The following is a 26,053-nucleotide window of genomic DNA, read 5'->3' as shown; positions in this document are numbered from 1 at the left end:
CTGCATCTGCAAAGTTTCCCCAAAAATGTTTACCTAAGAATGTAACTAAATCTTCATCCCATTGTTCTTTAAATTCTAATAAGCAGGCTGATAACAAAGGTATATGTATTCCCTTGAGAATAACAATCCTTTGTCCAGGATCTATTCACAATTCAGTTTCTTTATTAAGAGGGCATTCATTTGCTTTCCATTCAGTCATTTTAGTTTCAGAGGCTAATTTTTGGTACCTTTTCAGTACCTCTAAATTTGGATTCTGAATTAAAAAATAGGGATTTTGTGGGCTTTTGTACTACTAATTTTTGACTTTGTATAAGCAAAGGAACGGTTGTAGTCTCAACAGATTCTGTTTTAACTATTCTTACAGGATTTTCAGAAAAAGCTAGGTTGGGTATTGGGGTTTCTTTACCAGCCGTTTTTAGCTGCAGCAACATCTAACTCATTCCCAATTACCTCCTCAGTCTGAGGCTGTCGTTTTGACTTGTGTGCTCATATCTTAACCATGGCTATTTTTGAAAGTAACAATACAGTGTCTAAAACCTTAGCCACATACCTCCCGTTCTTAATGGGAGATCTTCCTGATGTTAAAGATCCCCTTTGTTTTCACAGCATCCCACAACCAGGAACCAACTTGAAACAATACCTCAACTCTGTGAATATGATTTTTTTTTTTTTTTTTTTTTGCTGATCTACAAGCTTGGGTAAGACCCGCTAACTCGACGTGTTGTGCCAAAGTTACCTGAGGCAAAGGTCCACTCTCAAATACCTCTGAGGAAGTAGTCACCACATATCCTCCTGATATTTGCTTGAAGTTGGATTTGGTTTTAAATAAGAACCGTTCATAAATAAAACTAAAGAAGGTTTAGCCAAAGAAGTTTTCTGTAGATCTCCTCTTGGGGTCAGAAGTTGATTTGTCAAATCAAAGCAGTCATGCGGTACTCCTTCCTCAAGGAAAAGAGTGGCTGCATTTAAAGCTTTAATGACATGCATTTGAATACTTGGGGCTGTCAATAATAAGGCTTCATAAGAGGTTAACCTGCTGGCAGATGGATGCTGAGTTAAAGTAAATCTGAGATTAGCAGCTACTACATGTGAAACAAATAAATCTAAGTCATTATCCAAAACGATATCTGCAGTGTTTTATACTAATTGAGCAGTTGCTGCTACTGCCTTTAAGCATGGAGGATAAGCATGAGCAACTGGATCTAATTGAAGACTATAGTATCCTACAGGCCTCTGATGATCTCATGTTTCTGAGTTAAAACACCACAAGTATTCCCATTTTGTTCATTTACATAGAGAAAACGTCAAGGGATAATTTGGGAAATTCAAAGCAGGAGTGGTTAAAGAAGCTTGTTGAACTACTTCTGCACCTTCTTCAAAAAGGGAAAAAGGATCAATCACTTCTTTTTTCAGATAGTGATATAACGGCTGAGCTAACAATGAGAAATTTAGAATCCAATTTTGACAATATCCACAAAGACCTAAAAAAAATCCTTAATTCTTTTTTTTTAAGCAAAGGAAAAGTTAATACAGTGTCCTTTCTCTCTGGGTCAATAGAAATACCTTCAGCTGAAATAAGATGTCCCAAGTATTTAACAGTAGGTTGGGCAAATTTAGTTTCTCTTTGGATGCCTTATGCTCTCTAGTGGCTAAATATTGTAATAACAGAATACTATCTTCAACATTATTTTGTTTAGAACTGGAAGAAATCCTGAGGTCATCTATATACTGCAATAACACTGATCTGTGTTTTAAACTGAAATGGAACCACATCTGAATGCAATACTTGTGAAAATAAGTTGGACTTTCGGTGAACCCCCACGGGAGAACTCTCCACATGTATTGTCGATTTTTCCAGGTGGAAGTAAATAAGTATTGAACATCCCTGTAAACAGGGATACTAAAGAAAGAACTACAAAGATCTCTAATTGTAAAGCATACAGTATCGCTTCTTACCTGGGCTAAGAGTAGATGAGGATTGGGAACTACAGGGAATCCAGATATTGTAATCTTATTTATGGCTCTTAAATCTTGTACAAATCTCCATCCTTTACTGTTTTTCCTTCTTTCTTTTTTACTGGAAAAATAGGAATATTACAAGGACTAGTGCATGGTATAATTAGAGCTTGCTGAAGAAAATCCTGGATAATAGGTTCTAACCCTACTATAGCTTCAGGCCTTAATGGATATTAAGCTATTCTAGGCAAAGTCTCAGAAGTATCTATTTGCACGTGAATATGTTTGGTTGACAAGACTTTTCCTACATCTGTGGTAGTCTTTGCCCAAAGTTCAGTGGGTACTTGCTCTAATCCTTCTTTCCTCCCTGAACCTGTTCTATAGATTTTTTTTTACTTCTAGTAACACTTGAATAAAGCATAAGTTGTCTTAACTTTTCTCTTGGTAATTGAGTCATCTAATGGAGGAAATTTTAATAGAATTTCTTCACCATCAGTAAACTGCATATGGCATCACCATTTGGATAACAAATCTCACCTTAATAGATTAACAGGGGTATTATTGCTGAGAAGAAATGAATGTATATCATCAATGGGTCCTAAAGATATGGGTGCTAGCTCTGAATGAGGCAAAACTGTTCTTCGTTTGAAACTCCCATAATTTTAGAAGTTTTGTTATTCCAAGGGAAGGGGTTTTGTAAATATGTGGGATTTATTGCTGACATGGTAGTCCCCATGTCAATCAGGAGGGTACAAGACTCCCCATTTACTTGCAGCATTGTCTCTCCATGACTGTTAAGAGGAACCATGGTGAAAATCCTTAAATCCTCAGAGCACTGTCACTGTGGTGGTAACAGAGGTTCTGAAGGAGTAACCCTTTGTCTATTTCTTAAGTTTTAAAAAATTCCTCCTAAAATGACTGGGCTTTTTACAGTAGTTTCAAACCAGCTTGTTTTGGGGCATGTTCCACTGAGGCTGTCCCTTGGCTGGAACCTTATCATTACTGTCCCTACTTTGCTTTTTTTTTTTTTTTTTTCCTATCTGTAGCCTTCAAGTCATTTTCTCTATTCTTTTCTTCCTGAGTTTGAGCTAATTTGTAAGCCACTGTAGCCAATTCTGAAGGATTCACATTTTCCCAATTCAAATTATGGCTTTTTATTAAAGCTGCTAGTTCAGGCAACAACCTGCCCCCCAAAAATAAAAACAAACAAAAAAACATAGAATGAAACAAAGGCTAATGATGTTCTTTTGTAACTGCCCACAAACCTGAATGTTCTTCAGTTTGGGGAAACAATCCATGAAAGTATATACATTTTCTCCCTTTTTTTGTCTACAAGCCTCAAGTCTTGTGCCATCAACCTTTTTTGGAAATATTCTTAGAAATGTATTTATTAGTTCTTTAACTAAATTCTGAACTTCATCTCTTAGGTTTTTTTCCTATAACTCCAGTTTTTGTAACTGAACTTGCTTCTGGGTCCTTCCACTTGGCTTCAGCCATCCATTTTCTTCTCCTGATCCTAGTAGCATATGTATCAAATTATATAAATCTTAAGGACCCGGCTTATAAGGACTAGTCAGGATAGTAAAGTCATGTAAAACTTCCTGAGAATTTTCACAAAGGTCTGGAAAATCTTTTACGATTGCCCAAACTTCTGAGTTAGACAGGGGTTTACTGTTACTTCCACCGGTCCACCTGCCAATTTAGGCTGTCTAACTACTAAATTTTACTGCAAGTAAAATTTTGCTGAAGATCATTCAAAAGTGGTTGCAGCAGTACATCGACAGGGAACTGCCAGAAATTCAAGCCAGATTCAGAAAAGGATGTGGAACCAGGGATATCATTGCTGATGTCAGATGGATCCTGGCAGAAAGCAGAGAATACCAGAAAGACATTTACCTGTGTTTGACTATGCAAAGGCATTCAACTGTGTGGATCCTAACAAATTATGGATAACACTGTGAAGAATGGGAATGCCAGAACACTTAATTGAGCTCATGAGGAATCTGTATATAGATTAAGAGGCAGTCGTTCAAACAGAACAAGGGGATACTGTGTGGTTTAAAGTCAGGAAAGGTGTGTGTCCTTTCATCATACCTATTCAATCTGTATGCTGACCAAATAATCTGAGAAGCTGGACTATACGAAGAAGAATGGGGCATCAGGATTGGAAGGAGACTCATTAACAACCTGCATTATGCAGATGACACAACCTTGCTTGCTGTAAGTGAGGGGGACTTGAAGCACTTACGGATGAAGATCAAAGGCCACAGCCCTCGGTATGGATTACACCTCAACATAAAGAAAACAATGATCCTCACAACTGGATCAAAAAGCAACATCATGATAAATGGAGAAAAGATTGAAGTTGTAAAGAATTTCATTCTACTTGGATCCACAATCAACACCCATGGAAGCAGCAGTCAAGAAATCAAAACATGCATTGCATTGGGCATATTTGCTGCAAAAGACCTCTTTAAGTGTTGAAAAGCAAAGATGTCACCATGAAGCTAAGGTGCACCTGACCCAAGCCATGGTGTTTTCAATCGCCTCATATGCATGAGAAAGCTGGACAATGAGTAAAGAAGACCAAAGAAGAATTGATGCATTTGAATTATGGCATTGGTGAAGAATATTGAATATACCATGGACTGCCAGAAGAATGAACGAATCTGTCTTGGAAGAAGTAAAACCAGAATGTGCCTTAGAAGCAAAGATGGTAAGATAACATCTTATATACTTTGGACATGTTATCAGGAGGGGTCAGTCCCTGGAGAAGGACATCATGCTTGGTAGAGGGTCAGCGAAAAACAGAAAGACCTTCAACGAGATGGACTGACACAATGGTTGCAACAATGGGCTTAAGCATAACAATGATTTGAGGATGGCACAGGAGTGGGCAGTGTTTTGTTCTGTGGTACACAGATGCTATGAGCTGGAACTGACTCGATGGCACCTAACAACTACAACTACCAAAGGCATTAACGAAGGTGGAGACTCAGTTTCCAGAGACTCACCAGAATGAAAAAGCAATTCAGCTAAAAGAGAACTAAAAGTCAAATCAGAACATAAAGAAGGTTTTTCCTTTTTTCTATTTTCTTCCTCTGAGTTTTTTCCATCCTCAATGCTCATAGGAGTTCTATTCATCAAATAATGCTACCTGACCTTTCTGCAATGTCAAGATCTGTTTTAATTGCTTAAGAATGTTTTCCAAAACTGAAGCAAAAGTGTTTATTTGCTATCTTCTCAAGGATTCAAAATACCAATTAAAAAATACTTCCCACTGATTTTGATTAATTTTAGATCCCTTTGCTTCTAACTTACATCTTAAAAAGACTAATCTGGCCAATTCAAAAGTCTCCCATTTAGGCCATTGTAACGAATCCTTTTGTTTTGCTAACTCATGCCACTTTTTCTAAATACTGAGCTGAGTTAGGCCCAAAATTCTTTACCGTATAGGCAGTGGGTGTGCCAGATGGTGGGCTGTCAATTTTACTTATCTGTTGGTTATTTCTCATTTTAAATTTGGAAAGAGGAGAAGAAAGAGGTTTCAAAACAAAGCACTATTTTCCAGATTTTCTCTGAGTCACAAAAAGAAACCTAACAATGAACACCACAAGCTTTGGGCAGTGTTTTGCTTGGTCTTCATTGCGTGAGAATTTGCTTGAGGGTGGCGGCAGCCTAATGCTCTAGCCTGTCTCGTGACCACTATATCCTGTTCTGGGAGTCTTCAATATTCATGATGATCACCAGTGACCACCCTAATGACTTTTACTGGTCGATCTGCGCCCGAATTTTGCAGCTTTTAGTGATCCATTCTCTTTGAAAATAGAATTACCTCTTTAATGTTTCAAACACCTGAATCTGGACACGAAACTGAGGTTCACCAAAAGAGTCACTAGATGTCATTCTTAACCAAACGATCAAGTAAAAATCTAAGAAAGATCCTCCTTAATAAAAACAACCAGTTTTCGAATGATATTCCAAACAAAACTTAAGGAATCGTGAGAAAGAGAACAAAAACGAATGAGCAAAGGCTCGTTTTCCAAGAGGACTTACCCCATCAGCGTTGAAAGAATGCAGAGTGCAAACGCGTGGGTCCAGAAGACAAGACCTCTCTTTGCAGGCTTCTGCTCTGTTCTATAGGGTCACTATGAGTCGGAATCGACTCAACCACAACAGGTTTAGCTTTTGGCTCTGTAGTCCAGGTCTCCTCGAGGTCCACTGGATCCGTTGCTTCAGAAAATACTGCTGGGACTATACCATTTAACTGTCCTGGGGTAAAATCACCACAAAGTTATAGTGAAGCAAGATTTTTATTCAGCATGTGTTCCAAGAGGCAAAAGTGGGAAACGGACAAGCATGCTGCCAGAGCTATGTATGTCCAAGTCTGGGGAATGCTACAGAAGCATCAGTATATATAGACATTACAAATGGGTAACATCATTAAAAGATTTACCTTTTCACAGATTGGCTAAGAACTGCTGAATCACTATAAATTCAACATTTTGAATTGTCTTTCATAATAATAATTGGTACAAGTTTCAGTAATGACAGTCAGGAATGTCTCCATTGGTCCAAAAAATCTTACTATTTACTAAATGCTAATAGAAAAAGGTAAGAGTGGAAAATACATAGGTCTTTTGTGCCCTAAGTATTTGTTTATGTGAAGGGTTTCTAAAAGATGTTTTCCAAGATTGTCCTAGCTAGTGTTTTTATACCTCAGGGCCCAGTTGATGCATCCTTGTGAGTCCTGTTGCTCCATCTGCTCACATTCTTTATATTCAAAGATAGGGTATAATGGTTCCAATTTTAACTCCTAAGTCAGGCCCATTTTACCTAGCTTCTTCCAGCCATTTGCTTTTCTGGAATCAAAATGGCCTCCCTATTTGCATATAAAATAACCACTCAGAATAAACTTTATGTTCAAATTTCAGTGAGTTTTGATGATTTTTAACACAACATAATCTTCAGGAGTCTGACAGGGCAGAAACCAGGTCTACAGAGGCCAGGGAAGGCACTGGGTTGATGGCTTCTGGGAGGGGGGTGTCACCCGTGGGCCATGGCTGTAGCCCCTGCAGACCCAGGGAGGGCTCAAGTGTAGGCATCAGGTCAATATCAGGACTGAGAGTGTACTCACCTGACCCCACGATAGCACTTTGTTCTCAGGCCCATGGCCCTGTGCCCCTTTATTGAGGAGGTGGGAGGCCTGTACCCTGGAACCAAGCTGTGGACGCCTCACTCCCTGTGATCCCGCCGCCTCTGCCTGGGATGTTCCAGCCCCAAGCCCACATGGTGTGCAGGCAGAACCTTCCCAATACCTCTGCCCAAATGGCACCATGCAGGAGCGCTGAGGAGACAGTGCATGCACAAACATACTACATCCTCAGCACCCCAGGTGCCCAGCTCAGGCAGCATGACCATTTTTTGCCCAAAGACAGGCCCAGGGCAGAAGTGTGGCTGGCCTGTGAGCCACCATTAGCGGAGGGATGAGGTTCGGCAGTCTCAGGCCACAAGGCCCATTGCCTCCTTTTCCTCCTTGCAGGCTCTGGGCTGCGGGACACCCTCTCTTTTGTTTCCCTCCAACTCCTCTGAGGGTCCTTCTCAGGCCCCCAGGGTACTGTGCAGAACCCCTGAATGCTGAGGGCCACAACTTAACTTTTCATATGGAGCCAATATTGGCAGGCTGTCTGGAGGATTACCTCATGTAATATTCCCAAAAGAATCAGTGCACAGGAATTATGATGATTTCCATTCCTTAAGGGATCTGCAGCTCAGAGAGGCTGAGTGAGTCCACAAGGACATACAGCTGCCAAGCAGTTAGTCTGGGAACATTTTACTCTGCTCTGGTTTGGCTTGTGTTGTTCCCTTCTGGCTGTCCCACAACAGAAAGTCAGGGACCCTGGTCCGGGACTCTCAGGTTCCTCTCCTGGAGGCTGAACCCTGAACCATCTACTTTCCACTGTCTTCCATCTCAAATCCTTCCCCATACATCCCTCCCTGCAAAAGTCACTCCTCCCACTCCCATGAATGATGTTAGCATGGACACATTACCACAGCCAGGCACCCGACACGGTCACCAGACTCACCATAAACGCATCACTGGCCCTCACCACCGCATGCAGGAAGTCAGCCCCAATGTCCTCGCAGTCTTCCTCCTAAATACCTTAAGGATGCCCCCTCCATTCCAAACCCCCATCATAATCTGTCAGCCAGTTATCACTGTCACTAGTGTGGACATTGAGAAAGATGCTGAAGCACCAAGATTCTCCACTTTGACTCTGGCACGTCCCTTTCCCCACAGCCTTTCCTCCTCAATCCCTCTAGCAGGTGACTTTAGCCTGACTGCTCCTTCCTTCCCCTCTAGGTAACATGTGAACTAATGACTGACAGACTATTAATCCTGACAGGATAGGGGGTAGGGCTGTTCTCTTGAGAGCCAGGTTGTCTGCTCATCACACTTGGTCCACAAGGACTGGGTCATTGTGTGCATGGACCACACACAAGGCCTTGGGGCATCCCTATCACTTGCCTGTCTCACAAATCTCTGGGCAATATTTGTGCACTTGTATCCCCACACCTGCTGTGGTGTCAGTACACAGGTCCCTGGTGTGTTTGCAAATGCTGCTTTTGTGTCTCATGTCTGTCACACACAGTTTGTTGTTGATTGTGTATATGCATTTGTGGGTCCAGACTGTGTTGAGGGGCATCCCCAGGGTTGATATGATGTATCTCCTTGTTGTGTGGAGGTGTGCCATTATCATACATCTGTCATACATGGTCCCCTATACATGCGTGTGCTTATCTCTAGGCTGTGCTGTAGTGTCACCATCTCACACCTGTCAAATACAGTACTTGTATTGTTTCCAGACTGTGCCATGGAGTGCTAGTAAAGTCATATTGCATGTGGTTCCAGATGTGTCATCATAATGAACCTGTCCATCAGGACCTCAATCACCCATGTCACCATACCCGGCATACAGGAAATCGGGGGAAATGCAAGCATATTAAACAGCATCAGAGAGATTCAATAAACCCAATCTAGGATATGGCAAAGGTGTGGGGATACAAATACACAAATTGACAAAAGGCTTAGCAACTTCAACAAGTAAATAAAATAGTTTTAAAAAGGAGTTTGATAGTAGACAAGGATCATCTTTGGTGAAGGGAAGGACAACACACAACACAGGGGAAATCAGCAGGACTGGACCAAAGCAAAAGCTAGAAGTTTCCTGAACACATCCAAACACTCTGAGGGACAGAGTAGCTGGAGCTGGGGCCTGGGGACCATGGTTTTGGGGAACATCTAGGTCAACAGGCATAACAAAGTTTATTAAGAAAACGTTCTGCATTCCACTTTGGTGAGTGGCGTCTGGGGTCTTAAAAGTTTGTGAGCAGCCATCTAAAATGCATCATTTTGTCCCAACCCACTTGGAGCAAAGGAGAATGAAGAACACCAAAGACACAAGGAAAATATTAGCCCAAGAGACTAAAGGTCCACATAAATGAGAGGCTCCACCAGCCTGAGACCAGAAGAACTAGATGGTGCCCGGCTACCAATGACCACCCTGACAGGGAACACAAAAGAGTCCCAGACAGAGCAGGAGAGAAGTGCAGAGCAGAACTCAAATTCACGTAAAAAGACCAGATTTAATGATCTGACAGAGACTGGAGGAACCCCCAAAACTATGGTCCCTGGATGCTCTATTAACCCAGAACTAAAAGCATTCCCAAAGCCCACTCTTCAAAGATTAGACAGGACTATAAAACAAAAAATACACGTGAGGAATGTGCTTCTTAGTTCAATCAGATACATGAGACCAAATGGGCGGCTCCTGTCTGGAGGCAGGATGAGAAGACAGGAAGGGACACGAACTGGTTGAAAGGACACAGGGAACCTGGGGTGGAAAGGGAGAGTGTCCTGTCACATTGTGGGGATTGCAACTAGTGCCATAAAACATATTTGCATAAATTTTTGTATGAGAAATTAACCTGAGCTGTAAACTTTCACCTAAAGCACAATAAAAATTTAAAAAAAGAGGTTTAAGTGGTACCTTACAATTGACTTACAAAACATACCTACTAAAAGCCATAAGGATATGTTTTGGATCCTGACTGTAATCAACCTGCCTGAAAAAAAAGTTTTTGAGACAACTGATAACATTTGGCACTGATAACATAATGATCATATTTTAAAATATTATTTTGCATGATGTTATTGAAGTTATGATAGAGCCTTACATTTCTGAAATCCATTCTGAAGATTTTGCATTAAATATACGATGACCAGAAGTATAAAGTGACCTACTGTTTCTTAAGTTAAACATTCACCTACCCTGTGATGGCACTGCAAACTGACTTATTAACACAAGAGAAATGAAACGTATCTCCATATAAAGAATTGTGCACAAATATTCATAGCAGCTTTATTTGCAAGAGCCAAAAACTGGAAATAAATCAAATGTCCACAAACAGTTGAATGAATAAACAAATAGTGGTATATCCACAGAGCAGGATAATATTCAGTAATAAAAATAACGAATTACTCGTATAAGCATCACTGGTAAATCACAAAATAACTATGCAGCATGAAAGAAACAGAAAAAAAAAGAGGAAACACTTTAGATTTCAATCATATACATCATGATTATGATGGATTCAGGGGTTTATATGTGTGTCAAAATTTCAAATTGTACAGTTAAAATATGAGGTTTATTCCATGTCAATTATACCTCATTAAGCTTTAAAAATGGCTTAAAAAAATTATAGATCTTCCACACTTTTTTGGAAAATCAGGTTCAGCAACCCTATACTGACTCCCCCATCACTCTCCTCATGCCTTAGGAGAGGCAGCAAATATTGGTGAGCAATGAAGGCCATTGCTACCTCAGTCAACAAGGATACTGGCAGGGTCATAAAAGCCACATCCCTGGACTACAGATCTCCTTTAGCTTTATCCTTGCTTTCCTGCTCATGCAGCAATGGCCTTGAGGTGAAGAGGTTATGAGAATTCACAAAAATTACTTGTTCTAACAATGACAGCTGCACACATGCAATGCAATTCTTCTGACAGTTAACTATCCCGAGTTAGGTCAGATTTCACAGATTACAGGCACAGTCCTAGATAAAACTACCTTCATTTCAGACACTAGCTATAAATTAGAAGAGTTCTAGGCCGCCTGATCTTCTGACCAACTAGTTACAAATTCAGGGATTCCTACTACCCCTCACGTTCGACAATTTGCTGGAATGACTCACAGAAATCAGAAAAGCATTATACTTAATGGTTACTGTTTTATTATATCAAGAAAGAATACAAAAGAGGTACATAGAGCCAGGTCTAGCAGGATCCAGATATGAGCTTCCTTATCCTTTCCCCATAAGTCAGGATGGGTCATCCTCCTGACACACTGATGTGTTGTCAGGGAAGCTGTGTCCAGAGTTTTTCCTGGGTTTCATTCTGTAGGTATGATTGGTTGAATCATTGGCCACGTGACTGAACTCAACCTCCAGCTCCCCTACCAGCCCTGGCAGCTGGGCTGACATCATGTGGTGGGTTTCCTGGCATGGCCAGCCCCAATGAGTTACCTCTTTAGCATAAACTATCAGGTGAAGTTGAATTACTTCATAAATAACAGACATTCCAATCACTCAGGAGATCCCAAGAGTTTAGAAGTTGTCTACCAGGAACTATGGACAAAGACTAAATTCTTTGGGTAAAGTTAATTCTTCACCTCACTCAGGAGGTCCTGAGTTTCTCTACACGCTAAATGCACACAGCCATAGCCACTGGAGCATGTGTAGAGGTAATTTTACAAGAGACATATGCATTCTAATTTGTGTCAGTCTCAACTCTTTATTAATCCAATATTTCTGTACCTATTATGGGTCTCCCTGAGCCCTCCACAGTGCTGGACATTATATGATCTCATGTTATTGTCAGAAGTAGGGAAGTTTTTCACAACTGTCCCTTCCTTAAGGTGACCTCTGAGTGCATGTGTGCACGTACACACACACTGGCATCCAGGCTACAATTTTGGATCACGAAGTCCTGTGGTCTTTCCTAAGAAGCTTTGGGCACCAACACAAATTAGGCCCAAACTGAAGAGAAAGCTATTTTCTGCCTTAACGTTATCCTCTCTGAGGCTCACAAAGTTTGGGGTCCGCACAAGTTGTTCATCCCTTTATGCTGGCAGATCCTAACACTGCTCTCAGATCATTGAAAAATAGTTAATTGAACCCCCATGATTAATTGTGCTTAAACACAAAGGCCTTTCTGATTACACAAACCAGAGTAACGTGGGCAGAAGGTTCCTGGCTTGGTGACTTGGAAGGTACATGCTTTTTTCAAGCATGTGAAACCAAAAATATCCCTGAAAAAGGTAGGGTTTTTGGCAAGATGCCATAACTCAGATCAGCTCCTCTAAGCCAAAACTGGGTCAGGTCCAGGCCTTGTCAGAGAGAAGGGAATGAGGACCCCTTAGGGGCTCAGGTTACTCACGATTTCTTCAAGTGAAAAGGTGAGCACTGAGGTCTGCATCCCCGAGCACCTTGGGTTGGTGACTGATGCACACTGTGGGGCCTGCTAGGTGGTGCAGTGGTTTATGCCATAGATACTGGCAGTGGTGAAAATTTGGCAAGGGCCTTGGGAATGTTATAAAATGAAACGTAACTTCTGAAGGTTTCCCACATACCTACAACCCATGGGGAATTTTCCCTCAGTGAATGTTTGAAGGTAGGAGGATCAATTCAGGTGATCAGTCCCTCACAAAGGCTCTCCAGTGATGTTATTCTGAACAAATATCACATTCCCTGCATATCTAAGGCCTTTCTCCAGTGTGATCTCTCTGGTGTCTAATGAAGGATTTACAGTGGCTAAATGATTTCCCACATTGTCCACACTCGTAACACCTTTTTCCAGTGTGAACTGTCCAATGTTGAATGAGGACTAAGTGATCGCAAAATGATTTCTCACATTCCACACACTGATAAAGCCTTCCTCCAGTGTGAACTCTGGTGGTAAATGAGTAAACATTTGTATCTAAAGGATTTCCCACATTCGCCACACTCATATACACTAGCTCTAGTGTGAATTCTCTGGTGTTTAAGGAGGCTGGACCCTCGGCTAAAGGATTTTCCACATTCACAACACTCATACAGCACTGTTCCTGTGTGAATCCTCTTGTGTTTATTTAGGTAGGAGCAATAGCTAAAGAATTTCCCACATTCCCTGCACTCATAAGGCCTTCCTCCAGTGTGACTTCTCTGGTGTTTCTTAAGATTCGATCTCTGGGTGAAGAATTTTCCACATTCACTACACTCATAAGGTTTTTCTCCAGTGTGAATTTTCCGATGCTGAATGAGAGATGAGGCATCTCTAAAGGATTTCCCACATTCCCCACACTCATAAGGCCTTTCTCCAGTATGAATTCTCTGGTGTTTATTAAGGTCAGATTTACGGCTAAATAATTTTCCACATTCACCACATTTATAAGGCCTTTCTCCAGTATGAACTCTCTGATGGTAACTGAGTAAAGATTTGCGGCTAAAGGGTTTTCCACATTCACTACACTCATAAGGCTTTTCTCCAGTGTGAATTTTCTGATGTCGAATGAGGGATGAGGGCACTCTAAAGGATTTGCCACATTCCTCACACTCATATGGCCTTTCTCCAGTGTGAATTCTCTGATGGTAACTGAGTAAACATTTGAATCTGAAGGATTTTCCACATTCTACACACTCATACGGCTTTTCTTCAGTGTGAATTCCCTGGCACTGAACAAATCTGTATTTGCAGCTGAAGTCTTTCTCACATTTGTTACCCTCATAAAGCCCCTCTCCAGTGCAGACGCTCTCATGGTGAACAAGTGTGTGTTTGTGACTGGAAAAATTCCCACATTTACCCCACCTGAACAGTCTTTTTCCATTGTGAAAGGTCTTCCCACACTCAAGGCTGCTGGGTTGCTTCTCACTCTCAGGAGAGGCCTGGTGCTGGAGTAGACTTGAGGTTGCTGGGAAGTCCTTACCAACTTCCCCACAGGTGAAGGGTTGCCCTGACACATGGAATCTGCAGCTCTTCATAAATGAGGCCCCATCCATGTCCTTTTTGAAGGGTTTCTCTCCACTGGGACACTTCTGTTGCTGGTGGTTTGGTCTCATCCAGAAGCATCTCACACATGTCCCACCCAAGCATGGATTCTGCCCAGGATGTGTTCCTTGCTCAGTCAGGTGCAAAATGTCTTTCAAGACTGGGACACCCATTTCCCAGGGGTGAGTATTCCGGGTGGATGAACCTGCCTTTGAAGTCCTGATCTGTGACACTACTTCTACAGAAACACTCTGCTTAGATGATGCCTTCTCATCCTCTGTTCCATGCCAAGAACCTGAAAGCACAGAAATGCTGATGAAATGCATGTTGACTTTGCTGGGAAGCAGAAGCTCCATCAAAATTGTGCATCAGACACAAGAAGTGAATCCATGGAACTGTTCTGAGAACAAGGAACTGGGGGCAAGTTGAAGAATGGGCTGCTTTGCAGTACTGGGACTCTGCGATTACAAGGACACTAAGATGGGGTGCAGCACAGTAAGAAGAGGCGGGGTCTCCAACACACTCTCTGCCAACAACCTTCAGCAGGGACATAATACGTGCCTTCTGTACAGAAGTCGGTTGTGCTCAGGCATAGGACTGTTTAAGGATATGTACACACCTCACGACACACTACGTGTGGGCCAATACTGGAGAACAGTGAAGAGGGAGCAGTGGAGAGGAATAGGTGATGTGGGGAGGTCAAAGTGGTGTACAGGGGCTAGATGCACAGTTGAAATAACAAGTCAACAAACTGTCAAGAATGGAGAAGAAAAGGCAGAAAAGAGGTATGATCATTGGCATTTACAACAAAACACTGGTGGACACAGAGCAGGTTCCTGGTATATTGTGAACACAGCTCTGATGTCATGCCCTCTGTAATATAATACCTCACAAATGATCTCTTGACCCAGTTTTTGGGCCCTGGTTAGAGGCCAGTCAGTTCTCCTTCTTGAGTAGCAGATTAAGGGTACTCTCCAATCACTCTCTTTATCGGGTTCACACACTCCTGGGTCAGTACCCACCCACCATAATCACCATGGGCCAGGTCCCATAGAAGTAGGGACAGACCTCATGCCCCAGAGCGTGTGGAAATTATTCTAAATGCCCAATCCCCAGAAAATCCGTGAAACTTAGCTAGCCCTGCCCTGCTTGCCATATATAGCATCTCCAACAATTCCAGCTTGTTGTTACCCTGTCCTCAGGCACTATGCTCTGAGTGGCCTGATGTGACATGCAGCATTCTCTCCAGGGAACTGTGACTATAACAAAATCTTTAATGCTTTCATGGTCTCTGTCTCTTGATCTGCATCTGATCTTACCATACCTCATCCAAGGCAATACAATTAAAACAGCCTTCCCAGTTTCCACTCAGCAGGGCCAGGCCACCTCTGAGACCATCTTGTCATGTCTACCCTCAGAAGCAACCAGGGTATACCCCCAGTCCCAGTTGTGCAACTACATGGGACCTGCATAAGACAAGTCCCAAGGGACACACAGGACAGGTGAGTGGCCAGTATCGGTCTACAATAAGTCAGCACAAAAAAGACCACAGGAGAGAAAATTAGCATTACAGAAACAAAAACCTTTGAAGGAGGTTATCGCAAGAACTGCCCACAGTCCTCATAACTAATGGCCATGACACTGTCTGTAACTCCAGGCAAGTATGAGGAAATTTCAGCTAGGGAAAGGGGGTAGAACCTGGGCACAGAGGTGTCATGAACTCAGACAGTCATGCTGCCAGGGAGAAGGCAAGAAGGGTGAGCTCTGTTAGGCCGATTGTAAGACTCCTGACTCCCAGATCCTTCCCTGCAGGGTGTGGGCAGCAGGTGATGGGGCTGCTCAGGGAGTGCACTGCTCAGAGCAATGCACACAGCTCAGCCCTGGCCCCCAGAGCACACATGCCAAGAACATGTGGAAGGTAGCAGTGCCACAGTCTGGCTGTGGAAGGACAGAACTGTCTCTGGGGAAAGAGGAAACAGAGACTAGAGTAGGAAATGTGTGTGGGTGTGAGGGTCTTACCCAGGGAGGCTATGATTGCAAAGTTCTCCAGCATCACATCGCAGAACAGCAGCCTCTGTGCCTCATCAAGGAGCCCCCACTCCTCCTGGGAGAAGTCAATGGCCACGTCCTCAAAGGTCACACCACCCTGCCATGATGGGGACAACAGTTCATTCCATGATTAGCTTCTCTCCTTGGGACCCCAACTTCATCTCTCCTCATATTCATCTTCTGCTCACCACCCTTCCCAGCTCAGAGGAGATATCAGGCCCTGGTTCAACTGATGCCCTCTCTCCCTTTGGCCTCACTGATCACTGGGTAGGCCACCAGCACTAAGAGGCATATTGTCAGATGAACACTACCTAAGCTCTGGGTCAGGTATGCAGGGCTCTAGCCCCTCTTGTCAGGCAATTTTCCTGGGTTTCAAAGAACACAGCTCCCTGACACAACCAAATATGGGTTTCCTTAAGCCTTAGGTCCCCAGTACCAGGGCCCTGGCACCATCAGTTCACACAGATGGTGTATACCACTCTTTGACCCACACTCTCTCCCACAGCTGCACTTCCACAGCCTCCTCCCCCTCCCTACCCCACACCATAGGCAACCCCTGGCCTCCCCACATGGTACTCAGTACATAGCACCAGAGAGTACTCAGCAAATTCAAACAGGATCCAGTTCTACCCCAGACCTCTGGTGGTCCCCACTGACAGCTATAAAGGCCTCCCTGCCTGATTTTGCTCCTTGTTTTAACCTCAGCCACCCACAGCCACATGTGGATCTCAGATACCTTTGGCCCACTTCAACTTATGCTGCACTTTCTGAACGCACACCAGTCACAGCCTTCCTCTCTCCACCTAACCATCACTCAAAGCCAGTTTTCAGTGGCCCAGTGACTCCCAAATGGCCACTTGTGGCCCACAGTTAATCCACATCCGAGTGAAACACCTCAGTCCACACCAAGGGACACAACAAAATTCTGGTATGTCCATCATACAGTAAATAAGGATCGATGCTGGCCTGTTTTTTTGCCTCAGTTACTTCTGTGCCTCCACATCCATCTTATGTCCATTCACCCCTTGTAAGCCTTGTCCACCTGCCAGATTGTGCTCTCTTCTACAACCTTCCCATGGCCACTTCTTTCCCTTGCCTGTGTTTGTGACCATGGCTAGCTATGGGCCCAAGCAAGAGATCCAGTCCTCCAGCCCCACCCTCCCCTCACTACCATGCTATTAGCATTACAACCATGACCAGATTCCCCCCACCAAAAGAAACCCACAGCTCCACCCTGATCCACACATTGGCCACTACCTTTGGAGATGTCTCCATCCTGAGTCTCTCCCCAGAGTTCTAGATCTGTTGTCCAGCTGTTCACTTAACACTTATACTCTCTTGTTCACTGAAACAGCTCACACTTTTTTTTCAAAATTTTATTTATTTTGTTGTTGAGAATATACACAGCAAAACATACACCAATTCAACCGATTCTACATATACAATTCAGTGACACTGATTACATTCTTCAAGTTTTGCCACCATTCTCACTGTCCTTTTCTGAGTTGTTCCTCCCCAATTAACATAAACTCACTGTCCCCTAAGGTTTCTATCTCATGTTTTGAGTTGCTGTTGTCCATTTCATCTCATATAGATCTTAAAAGAGCATAATGCTCAAGGCGGATATTTTCTACTAGTTAAGCTAAACTATTGTTTGGTTTTAAGAAGACTTCAGGGGATATTTTTGGTTTAAGGTTTAAAGATTATCTCAGGGCAATAGTTTTGGGGGTTCATCCAGCCACCATGGCTCCAGAAAGTATGGATTCCATGAGAAATCTGAAATTCTGCATTTCCTCCCTTTTGATCAGGATTGTTCTACAGAATCTTTGATCAAAATGTTCAGTAATGGTAGCCAGGCACCATCTAGTTCTTCTGGTCTCATGTCAGAGAAGGCAGTTGTTCATGGAGACAATTAGCCATACATTCTGTTTCCTCCATCTATTCCTGATTCTTTATCTTCCTCTGTTGATCCAGGTAAACAGAGACCAATTGTTTTGCCTTAGATGGCCACCTGCAAGCTTTTATAACAATGAACTAGGAGATAGAACAGAAGCACTAAACACATTATTAGGCCAATTAACTGGAATTCCTATGAAACTATGACCCTAAACCTCAAAACCAAGGAATCAAATCCCATGAGGTATTTAGTTGTACATAAGCAGCCTCAGCAGCTACTCTTTTTGTTATTGTTGTTGTAAATATGTCTATCACACAACTTTTGCCAATTCCATTTTTTAAGGGTTTACAACTTATCGATAGGATTTACAATAATTGTCTTTGCAACCCTATCCTTAATCAATGCCATTTTTCCATCACTATAAACTGAAACTTAGTACTCTGTAAGCAATAACCTTCCCTTTCCCCCTCCCTTCCACCCCTGGTAACCACTAATAAACTTTGGTCTCTACACATTTGCCTTTTCTTGTCCTTTTATATAAGTGAGGTTGTACAATATGTGTCCTTTTGTGATCAACTTATTTCACTCAGCATGTCTTCAAGCTCCATCCATATCATAGCATGTATCAAGATTTTATTTTTCCTACTGGCTGAGTAGTATTCTATTGTTATGCAGTACCACATTTTGTTTATCCATTAATCTCTTGATGGGCATTTAGGTTGTTTCCACCTTTTGGCTACCGTGAATAGTGCTGCAATGAACACTTGTGAACAAGTCTCCGTGTGGGTCTCCGCTTTCAAGTCTTTTGGGCATATATATACCTAGGAGTGGAATTGCTGGGTTATATGGTAGTTCTATTTTTAGTTTTTTGAGGAACTGCCAGACCATTTTCCACAATAGTTGTACCATTTTTCATTGCCGCCAGCAATGGATAAGGTTTCCAATTTACCCACATCCTCACCAACATTTGTTATTTTCCTTTTTTTTTTATCTTAGCCATCCTAGTGGGAATAAAATGGTATCTGTGGTTTTGATTTGCAGCTCTCTGATGGCTAGTAAGAGCCCTGGTGGCGCAGTGGTTAAGAGTTAAGGCTGCTAACCAAAAGGTCAGCAGTTCAAAGCCACCAGCTGCTCCTTGGAAACCCCATGAGGCAGTTCTACTCTGTCCTATATGGTCGCTGTCTTAGTTATCTAATGCTGCTGTAACAGAAGTACCACAAGTGGATGGCTTTAACAAAGAGAAACTTATTCTCTCACAGTCTAGAAGGCTAGAAGTCTGAATCCAGGGTGCCAGCTCCAGGGGAAGGCTTTCTCTCTATGTCAGCTCTGGGTGAAGGTCTTTGTCATTGGTCTTCCCCAGTTGAGGAACTTCTCAGCACAGGGACCCTGGGTCCAAAGTACGAGCTATTCTCCTGGCTCTTGTTTTGTGGTGGTATGAGGTCCCCTGTCTCTCTGATCAATTCTCTCTTTTATATTTCAAAAGAGATTGACTTAAGACACAACCTAATCTTGTAGATTGAGTCCTGCCTCACTAACATAATTGCCACTAATTCCACCTATTATTATAGAAGCAGAATTTCTAACACATAGGAAAATCACATCAGATGACAAAATGGTGGACAATCACACAATACTGGGAATTATGGCCTAGCCTAGTTGACACATATTTTGGGGGTACACAATTCAATCCATGACAATCAGAATTCACTCAACACCAACAGATTTTTTTGGTTTGATGGCTAATGATGTTGAGAGCATCTTTTCATGTGTTTGGTTGCCATTTGAATGTCCTCTTTGGTGAAATATCTATTCAAGTCCTTTGCCCATTTTATGATTGGGCTATTTGCCTTTTTGTTAAGTTGTCAAAGTTTTATATATATTTTGGTTATTAGATTATTATCAGATATATGGTTTCTGAAGATATTCTCCCAGTTAGTAGCTTGTCTTTTCACTTCTTTGGTAAAGTCTTTTGATAAATAAGTTTTTAATTTTTATGAGGTCCCATTTATTTATTGTGTCTTTTGCTGTTTGTGCTTTTGTTATTAGATAATCCATTGTTAAAAGCTAGGCCCAACAGTGTTGTCCTGGCATTTTCTTCTAAGAATTTTATGATTTTAGTTTCCATACTTAGGTCCTTAATCCGTTTTGAATTTGTTTTTGTTTATGGTGTGTTTTTTTTTATGGATCCTGTTTCATTTTTCTGCATGTGGAAATGCAATTTTCCCAGCACCATTTATTGAAGAGACACAGCTCATACTTTCAACATGGACAAAAACAAATCTCTTAATATCCCCAATGATAATGACTCCTACTACTGACTTTCCTATATCACTTGATGAAGCTTCCATCCTTCCAGCTGCTAAAACCAAAAATCTTGAAGTTATTGTATGATTCCATTTATATGATACAGCTACAATAGGCAAGTGTATAGAGTTCAAAGTTTATTAGTGGTTGCCAGGGGTGTGTATCAGGGAGGGGAAAAGGAAGACACAATGTTTAGGGGACACTGAGCATCTGTTTAGGGTGATGGAAAAAAATCGGAAATGGTTAATAGTTATGATTGAACAACATGATAAACATAATGTCACTGAACTGTACATGTGAAGACTGTAGAAACGGCAAATGTTTTATTACCTATATATTTACCACAATACAAAAATATCTATTTACATTAAAAAAAAAAATCTTGGAGTCATTCCTGACTCCTACCTTACTCTCTCATCCTCAAAATTAGAAAATCCAGGCAGCCCTACTTAGATAAAAATTAGATACAGAATCCACAAATGTCTTCCACCTCCAGAGCTACTACACTGATCTAGCTACCTTGAACATGCACATGGACTACTGCAGTAACCTCCTCCCTCGTCTTACTGCCACCCAAGTCACACCCATACTCACACCCAGATGTCAGACCACCTCCTTTCTCTGCTCTAAAACTCCCACTGCTCCTATCACCTCCAGAATAGATGCTCAACTTCTCAGGAAGCCATTCCAAGCCTGACTCCTGGCCCCTGCTCTCTCTTCCCATGAGAACAAAAGGAAACCTGCAGTTACTTGAACACTTCCAGCTCAGTCTCAACTCCAAGCATTAACACATAGTAGTACCTATGCCTTGGATAACCTTCCACACCTCATTCCATTGGTTGCCAACAATATGCTCTAATCTTTGTACCCTAAGTTTGGGGTTAGTTCAGTGTCTTCTGGCCTGAGAGATAGATGAGTGGCAGGTAAAGTGTCCCAGGACACCACAATCCCAGACACCATATGGGTGGGGTCAGGAACAGTGAGGCTCTGGGACATACTCCACTCACCAGTTAGGATCCATAAAGCACTTCTGCACCCATGGGAAGCTCTGAGAAGACGGAGGCCATGCAAGGCAGGTGACCATGGCAGGACTCCAGGGGCTTAGAACTCTCTGCATCCCTGTCCATCCCTAGAGCCAGGTGACCTCGCGGTACCCGGCTTATCTCTGTGCCTCACTCCTCAGTGCTGATTCTTACCAGCTGTGACACCTTGTACAAGATTGAATCTCCCTGTGCCTTAACCCTTACACTCTGTTCTTCCAATGCGCACCTCTTGGAAAGTTTCTAAAAGCATAATACAGATCATGTCCTTTTATTCAAAACCGTCCACGGGGTACAGCGTCCGGAGAATGAAGGCACAACTCCTGAACCTGATATTCCAGGCTTGATTCCTATCATCAACACAAGACAGTGTCCAGTTTCTCGAATGCTCCTGGCCGTGTCACACCTGCCAGCATTTACACGTACCGGTCTGTTAACACTCTCCCACACCTATTCACACAAGGTGTCAGAATGGGAACCCCGCCTACAATCGCCTCACTGTCCAGGGCACTAGAGTCTGGGCTGTAGTGACGTGAGGCAACACTTATTCGGGGCTTTAGAATTCGGAGGTGGGGTAAGGGTAAGTGAGGCCCTGGAGGACCCAGTATTTACCTGAGCCAGGTCCTTCGACGATGCCGCCGCCATCGGAACCTGTGGGCGGAGCAGGACCCGGAGTGGTGGGCGAAAGGGGCGGGACCCGGTGAAGGCCGCCCCGCAGTCGAGCCTCACAAATGTCTCGTGCATTGATGACAACGCCACCTCTCACGCTTGCTCGATCAGCACCAGGAGTACCGTAGCCTCTAATTGGCCAAGCACATCGGAGATCATCCAAAATCACCGCGACGAGGAAGACGCCGGATGTTCCGCCCTGACGTAATTCACGCAAGAGGAAATGCCTCTCTTCTGGGCTTTCATTGGCTCAACGCCGCTACCGCTTTGCGGAGAGCTTTCTGGGTAATGTAGTTTCCATAGTTGTACTGGCCACCGCGAAGCGCTAAGCGACCTCAGGTCAGCCTGCAGGTACAGAGGCCTACCAAAACAAATACACCCGTTGCCATTGAATAGAACTGCCCCATACGATTTCCAAGGAGCGGCTGGTGGACTCGAACTTCTGACCATTTGGGTAACAGCCGTTACTCTTAACCACTTTGCCACCAGGTCTCCACCGAGGCCTAAGGGCACCTTTAAGAACCTTGTCACAAGGCATCCTCTGCCTCCAAAGGCAGGGAAAGCCTTAGCCCCTACATAAAGGAGCTGTTCGGAGATTTTTGTGGCGTGTTGTCCTCAAGTGATGATAAAAGTGTTTGGAAACAGATTATTTCAGACTTCATGAAGATCAACTAGTATGCTCCCAGAGGCTAAAAATATGATTTCAGACCTCCCAAAGGCTACAGATCCAAATCCACAGTCTTTCAAACATAAAATGTAACAGGAACCTAATAAACATTTGTATTCAATTGCATGTACTCTGGAACATTAGTATCAGTTTTGTGAGTCTCAGTATGTTCATTCAGGGGCAAGAGAAAAAAATTCTGGACAGGGCTGTGACAAACACAGAAGAGGCATGTGAAGCAGGACAAGGGTGGATCTCTGCCTACAGTTCCCACAGAACATCTGTCCGGTCTGTATAGTCAGTAATTGTATCCCTTTCAGTGAGCAACACTGTGTTATCCATTTAATATTTCTTACTCCATATACTGAGATATAGGGTCGCTATGAGTCAGAATTGACTCAACAGCAACGGATCTCGGTTTTTTATACCGAGATAGATTCAGTTCCTTTTAGGAATTAACATATATCTTAAAGAGAGAGCAACTTATCCAACAGTATTTTGGTAGAGGACAGTGGCTGCAGTGTTTACAGGTGGAGACGTGTGCAAAGGGGGCCTCTGGACCCCAAGATAAAAAGGGCCTTTGAACCCCATGAACTTCTCTCCTTGCCAGGAAGTGATGATCATTTCTCCAGTGATTACAGACAGAGTTCTGAATAAGGAATTAAGATTATCTCAAACAGTTGGGAAATGCAAACTACAGGAGACTATTAATAAAAATTATGTAGTTATTCAAAGAATAATGGCAGAAATAGCTCTGAGGAAGCATCAGTGGAGGGTTAAAATAGTTACGACCTCAGAGACTTTTTAGCAAGAGACATTTAAGTCTGAGAAGAGATAGAATTAAGCTGAGCAGGTGACTACGATGGTCTCTCTGAGGGTTTTTGTCTCCAAAATGTGATTCTTTTTCATTTCAAAAACATCGAACAATACCTACGTGGAAAGAGACTTAAAGGGAACATTTAGAGTAGCCAGAATAGTAAAACTAAACAGGAAAGCTGAGGTGTTATGTTTATTCACTGCTCTAACAATTTTTCAACAAGCAAGCACTTGATTTCCCAGGCACTACTGTAGGTGTGGAAACCCTGGTGGCATAGTGGTTAAGTGCTACAGCTGCTAACCAAAAGGTTGGCAGTTTGAATGCACTAGGTGCTCCTTGGAAACTCTATTGGTCAGTTCTACTCTGTCTTATAGGGTCGCTATGAGTCGGAATCGACTTGATGGCAATGAGTTTGTTTTTGTACCATAGGTGCATGTGAGACATCTGTACACAAGACAAAGACGGCTGCCCTTAGGCAACTTACGTTCTATTCAAGGAATACAGACAGGAGACATGAAAGAAGATATAATATATTATGTTAGAATGTGGTAAACACAACTGAAAGGAAAGAAGATGAGGGTGCCAAGAAGTGGGGAGATGGGATATACTATTCCACAGCACAGTAAGGGAGGTCTCCTTAATAAGAGGACCATTGAGCAAACGCCTGAAGGAGGTGAGGGACGAAACATGTTAGTATTTTTGGAACTAATTCCAGGCAGAAGAAACAGGTCTTGCCTATGAAAAGCTCTGGTTATTCTGATTGTTGATGTGTCTTCCAACATCTGCCAGATGCCATCAACTATTTTCTTTGCTGTTTTTCCCACCACTCTCTACATCACACACTATACAAAAACATTAAACTTCCTTCAGTTCTTTGAATCCCACATGTGCCTTCTCAATTCAGTATACTTGCAGGTCTTTTTCTCATCAGTTGAAACAACTTTTACCCATGACGCTTTGAAAATTTAAATCTTTTGGGTGTCAGCATAAAATTCAAATCAGAAGTGGGTTGCTATCCCAAATGTCTAAACCCTAAACATTTCCTACATTATATTATCAAAATTTCCTGAATGTCTCTAGCGAATAATATTACATAATTTTAGAAAATCGTTTTTTAATAATTATGAGTCATGTTCATCTTTTGTACACTAGACAATATGATATGAAGGCAGAGTTACCATTGTATTCAATTTTGAATCAAAACGTCATGGAAATTAATCGGCCTAAAGTGTGAGCTCACAAATACATAAAATTAATTAAATAAATGGTGAGATGTCCTAGGTAGAATGTATAGTTCAGAAACTACACTTAGAACATTTGTTTTCCTTTTCCAGCAGGTAAAGCAGAACTGGGACACCAGGGCATCACTGCCAGTGAGCACAAAAGGGTTGAATGCTGGGAAGCCTGAACACGTAAGTGCAGAGGTGTTCGTCAGCCAATGGTATGGGTTCACAATCAGGATAACCAAAAAAAAAGACAAAACAGAAGAGACAGTAAAAGGAAACAGAGATGCTTACCAGGATGAGAATGGTGCACGTTCCTTTGGCCTCACCAGAATGAGAATGGTGCACATGGCTTTGGTCTTATGGGAAAGTCTACGGCTGTTGTTATGAATGTGTTGGACTTACTGGTTGTGTCTGTGCAGGGCAGGAAGCATGGAGCCACTAAACCAGAACATGGTACCCGAACATATGTCAATGGAGGACAACATAAATTCATGAAGTGAGACAATAAATTTTTCTGGAATGGCTGGTGAACAGTATAATTTTTTTCTATAATTGTTTTTGCTCTTCTTTGGGCCAGTAACCTTAATAGCAATAAAGGTGTTTAGCAGGAGATGCAGGATTCAGCAGAAGAAACAGCAGAAGCCAATGTATTTTGGGGATCTAATTCTCAGCTCCATCCACACAGAAGTACTGGGGCAAAGGTTAAGGGCCTGGAAGCCACGTGAGAAGCAGTTGGTGCTGAGACAAACTCTCCTGACCACTCTGTAAAAACAAAGAACAAGTTTACATACAACATCATCCAGAAAATATTTCCATCCAGAATCTACCATCGTCTAAAGGTATCCCTTTAGAGAGGATCCTCAAGAAGTTGGCAAAGATAAGTTGGTTGGGAATCAGCTCTGTAGATCTCATCTTATGTCCAGTGAGCTAAGTAAAGTTATACAGATACAGGACTGAAGTTTCCCAGAATCCCAACTCCCATGCAAGTGAGGAAAATAATCCCTATTTCCATATTGGTAGAACCTATCATGTCGATATCTATGTGATGTTGATTTTATTTGAAGCCGGAGAAATAAGTAGAAAAGCAAACAGACAAAAGATGTTACCATCTCCTGCCCAGCGATTTCTACTGCTTTAACTTGCAGACATTTTCTCACTTTAAATGGTCATTAAGAATACATGGTTAGACTCCAGCAAGATGGCGGTCTAGGCAGAAGCACCATGCCGTCCCTCCACAACAAAGATCCAAAAAACTAAGCCAAACAGAGAATCAACAATCCTGAAACCCTAGAACATCAAATGAAGAGATAAAGAACTCAGCCGAACACCAAACGGAGTAAGAATAC

General features: G+C 42.5%; 1 protein-coding gene and 1 pseudogene across 1 annotated transcript; both read right to left on the bottom strand.

The window, feature by feature from the left end:
* Window positions 1-12,792: 12,792 nt before the first annotated feature.
* Window positions 12,793-16,158, bottom strand: LOC101344165 (zinc finger protein OZF-like). The gene is made up of 2 exons (XM_023741252.1): window positions 16,061-16,158; window positions 12,793-14,336 (listed from the first exon to the last, which is right to left on the bottom strand). The coding sequence occupies exons 1-2, from the start codon at window positions 16,092-16,094 to the stop codon at window positions 12,925-12,927; spliced, it is 1,446 nt and encodes a 481-aa protein (XP_023597020.1). The 5' UTR covers window positions 16,095-16,158; the 3' UTR covers window positions 12,793-12,924.
* A 5,729-nt stretch (window positions 16,159-21,887) lies between these two features.
* LOC101343645 (vomeronasal type-1 receptor 1-like) overlaps window positions 21,888-26,053 on the bottom strand; it is an 18,986-nt pseudogene continuing 14,820 nt past the window's right edge.

The sequence above is a fragment of the Trichechus manatus genome, unplaced genomic scaffold (genome assembly GCF_000243295.1).
Source record: "Trichechus manatus latirostris isolate Lorelei unplaced genomic scaffold, TriManLat1.0 scaffold00176, whole genome shotgun sequence".
NCBI lineage: Eukaryota > Metazoa > Chordata > Mammalia > Sirenia > Trichechidae > Trichechus > Trichechus manatus.
This window is presented reverse-complemented; position numbering and strand designations above follow the sequence as displayed.

Excerpts from the sequence above, each read along its gene's own strand:
- LOC101344165 (XM_023741252.1), bottom strand. The coding sequence starts at position 16,094 with ATGCTGGAGAACTTTGCAATCATAGCCTCCCTGG. Across the intron at positions 14,337-16,060 it reads TGCAATCATAGCCTCCCTGG|GTTCTTGGCATGGAACAGAG; the intron begins GTAAGACCCTCA and ends CTGTGCTTTCAG.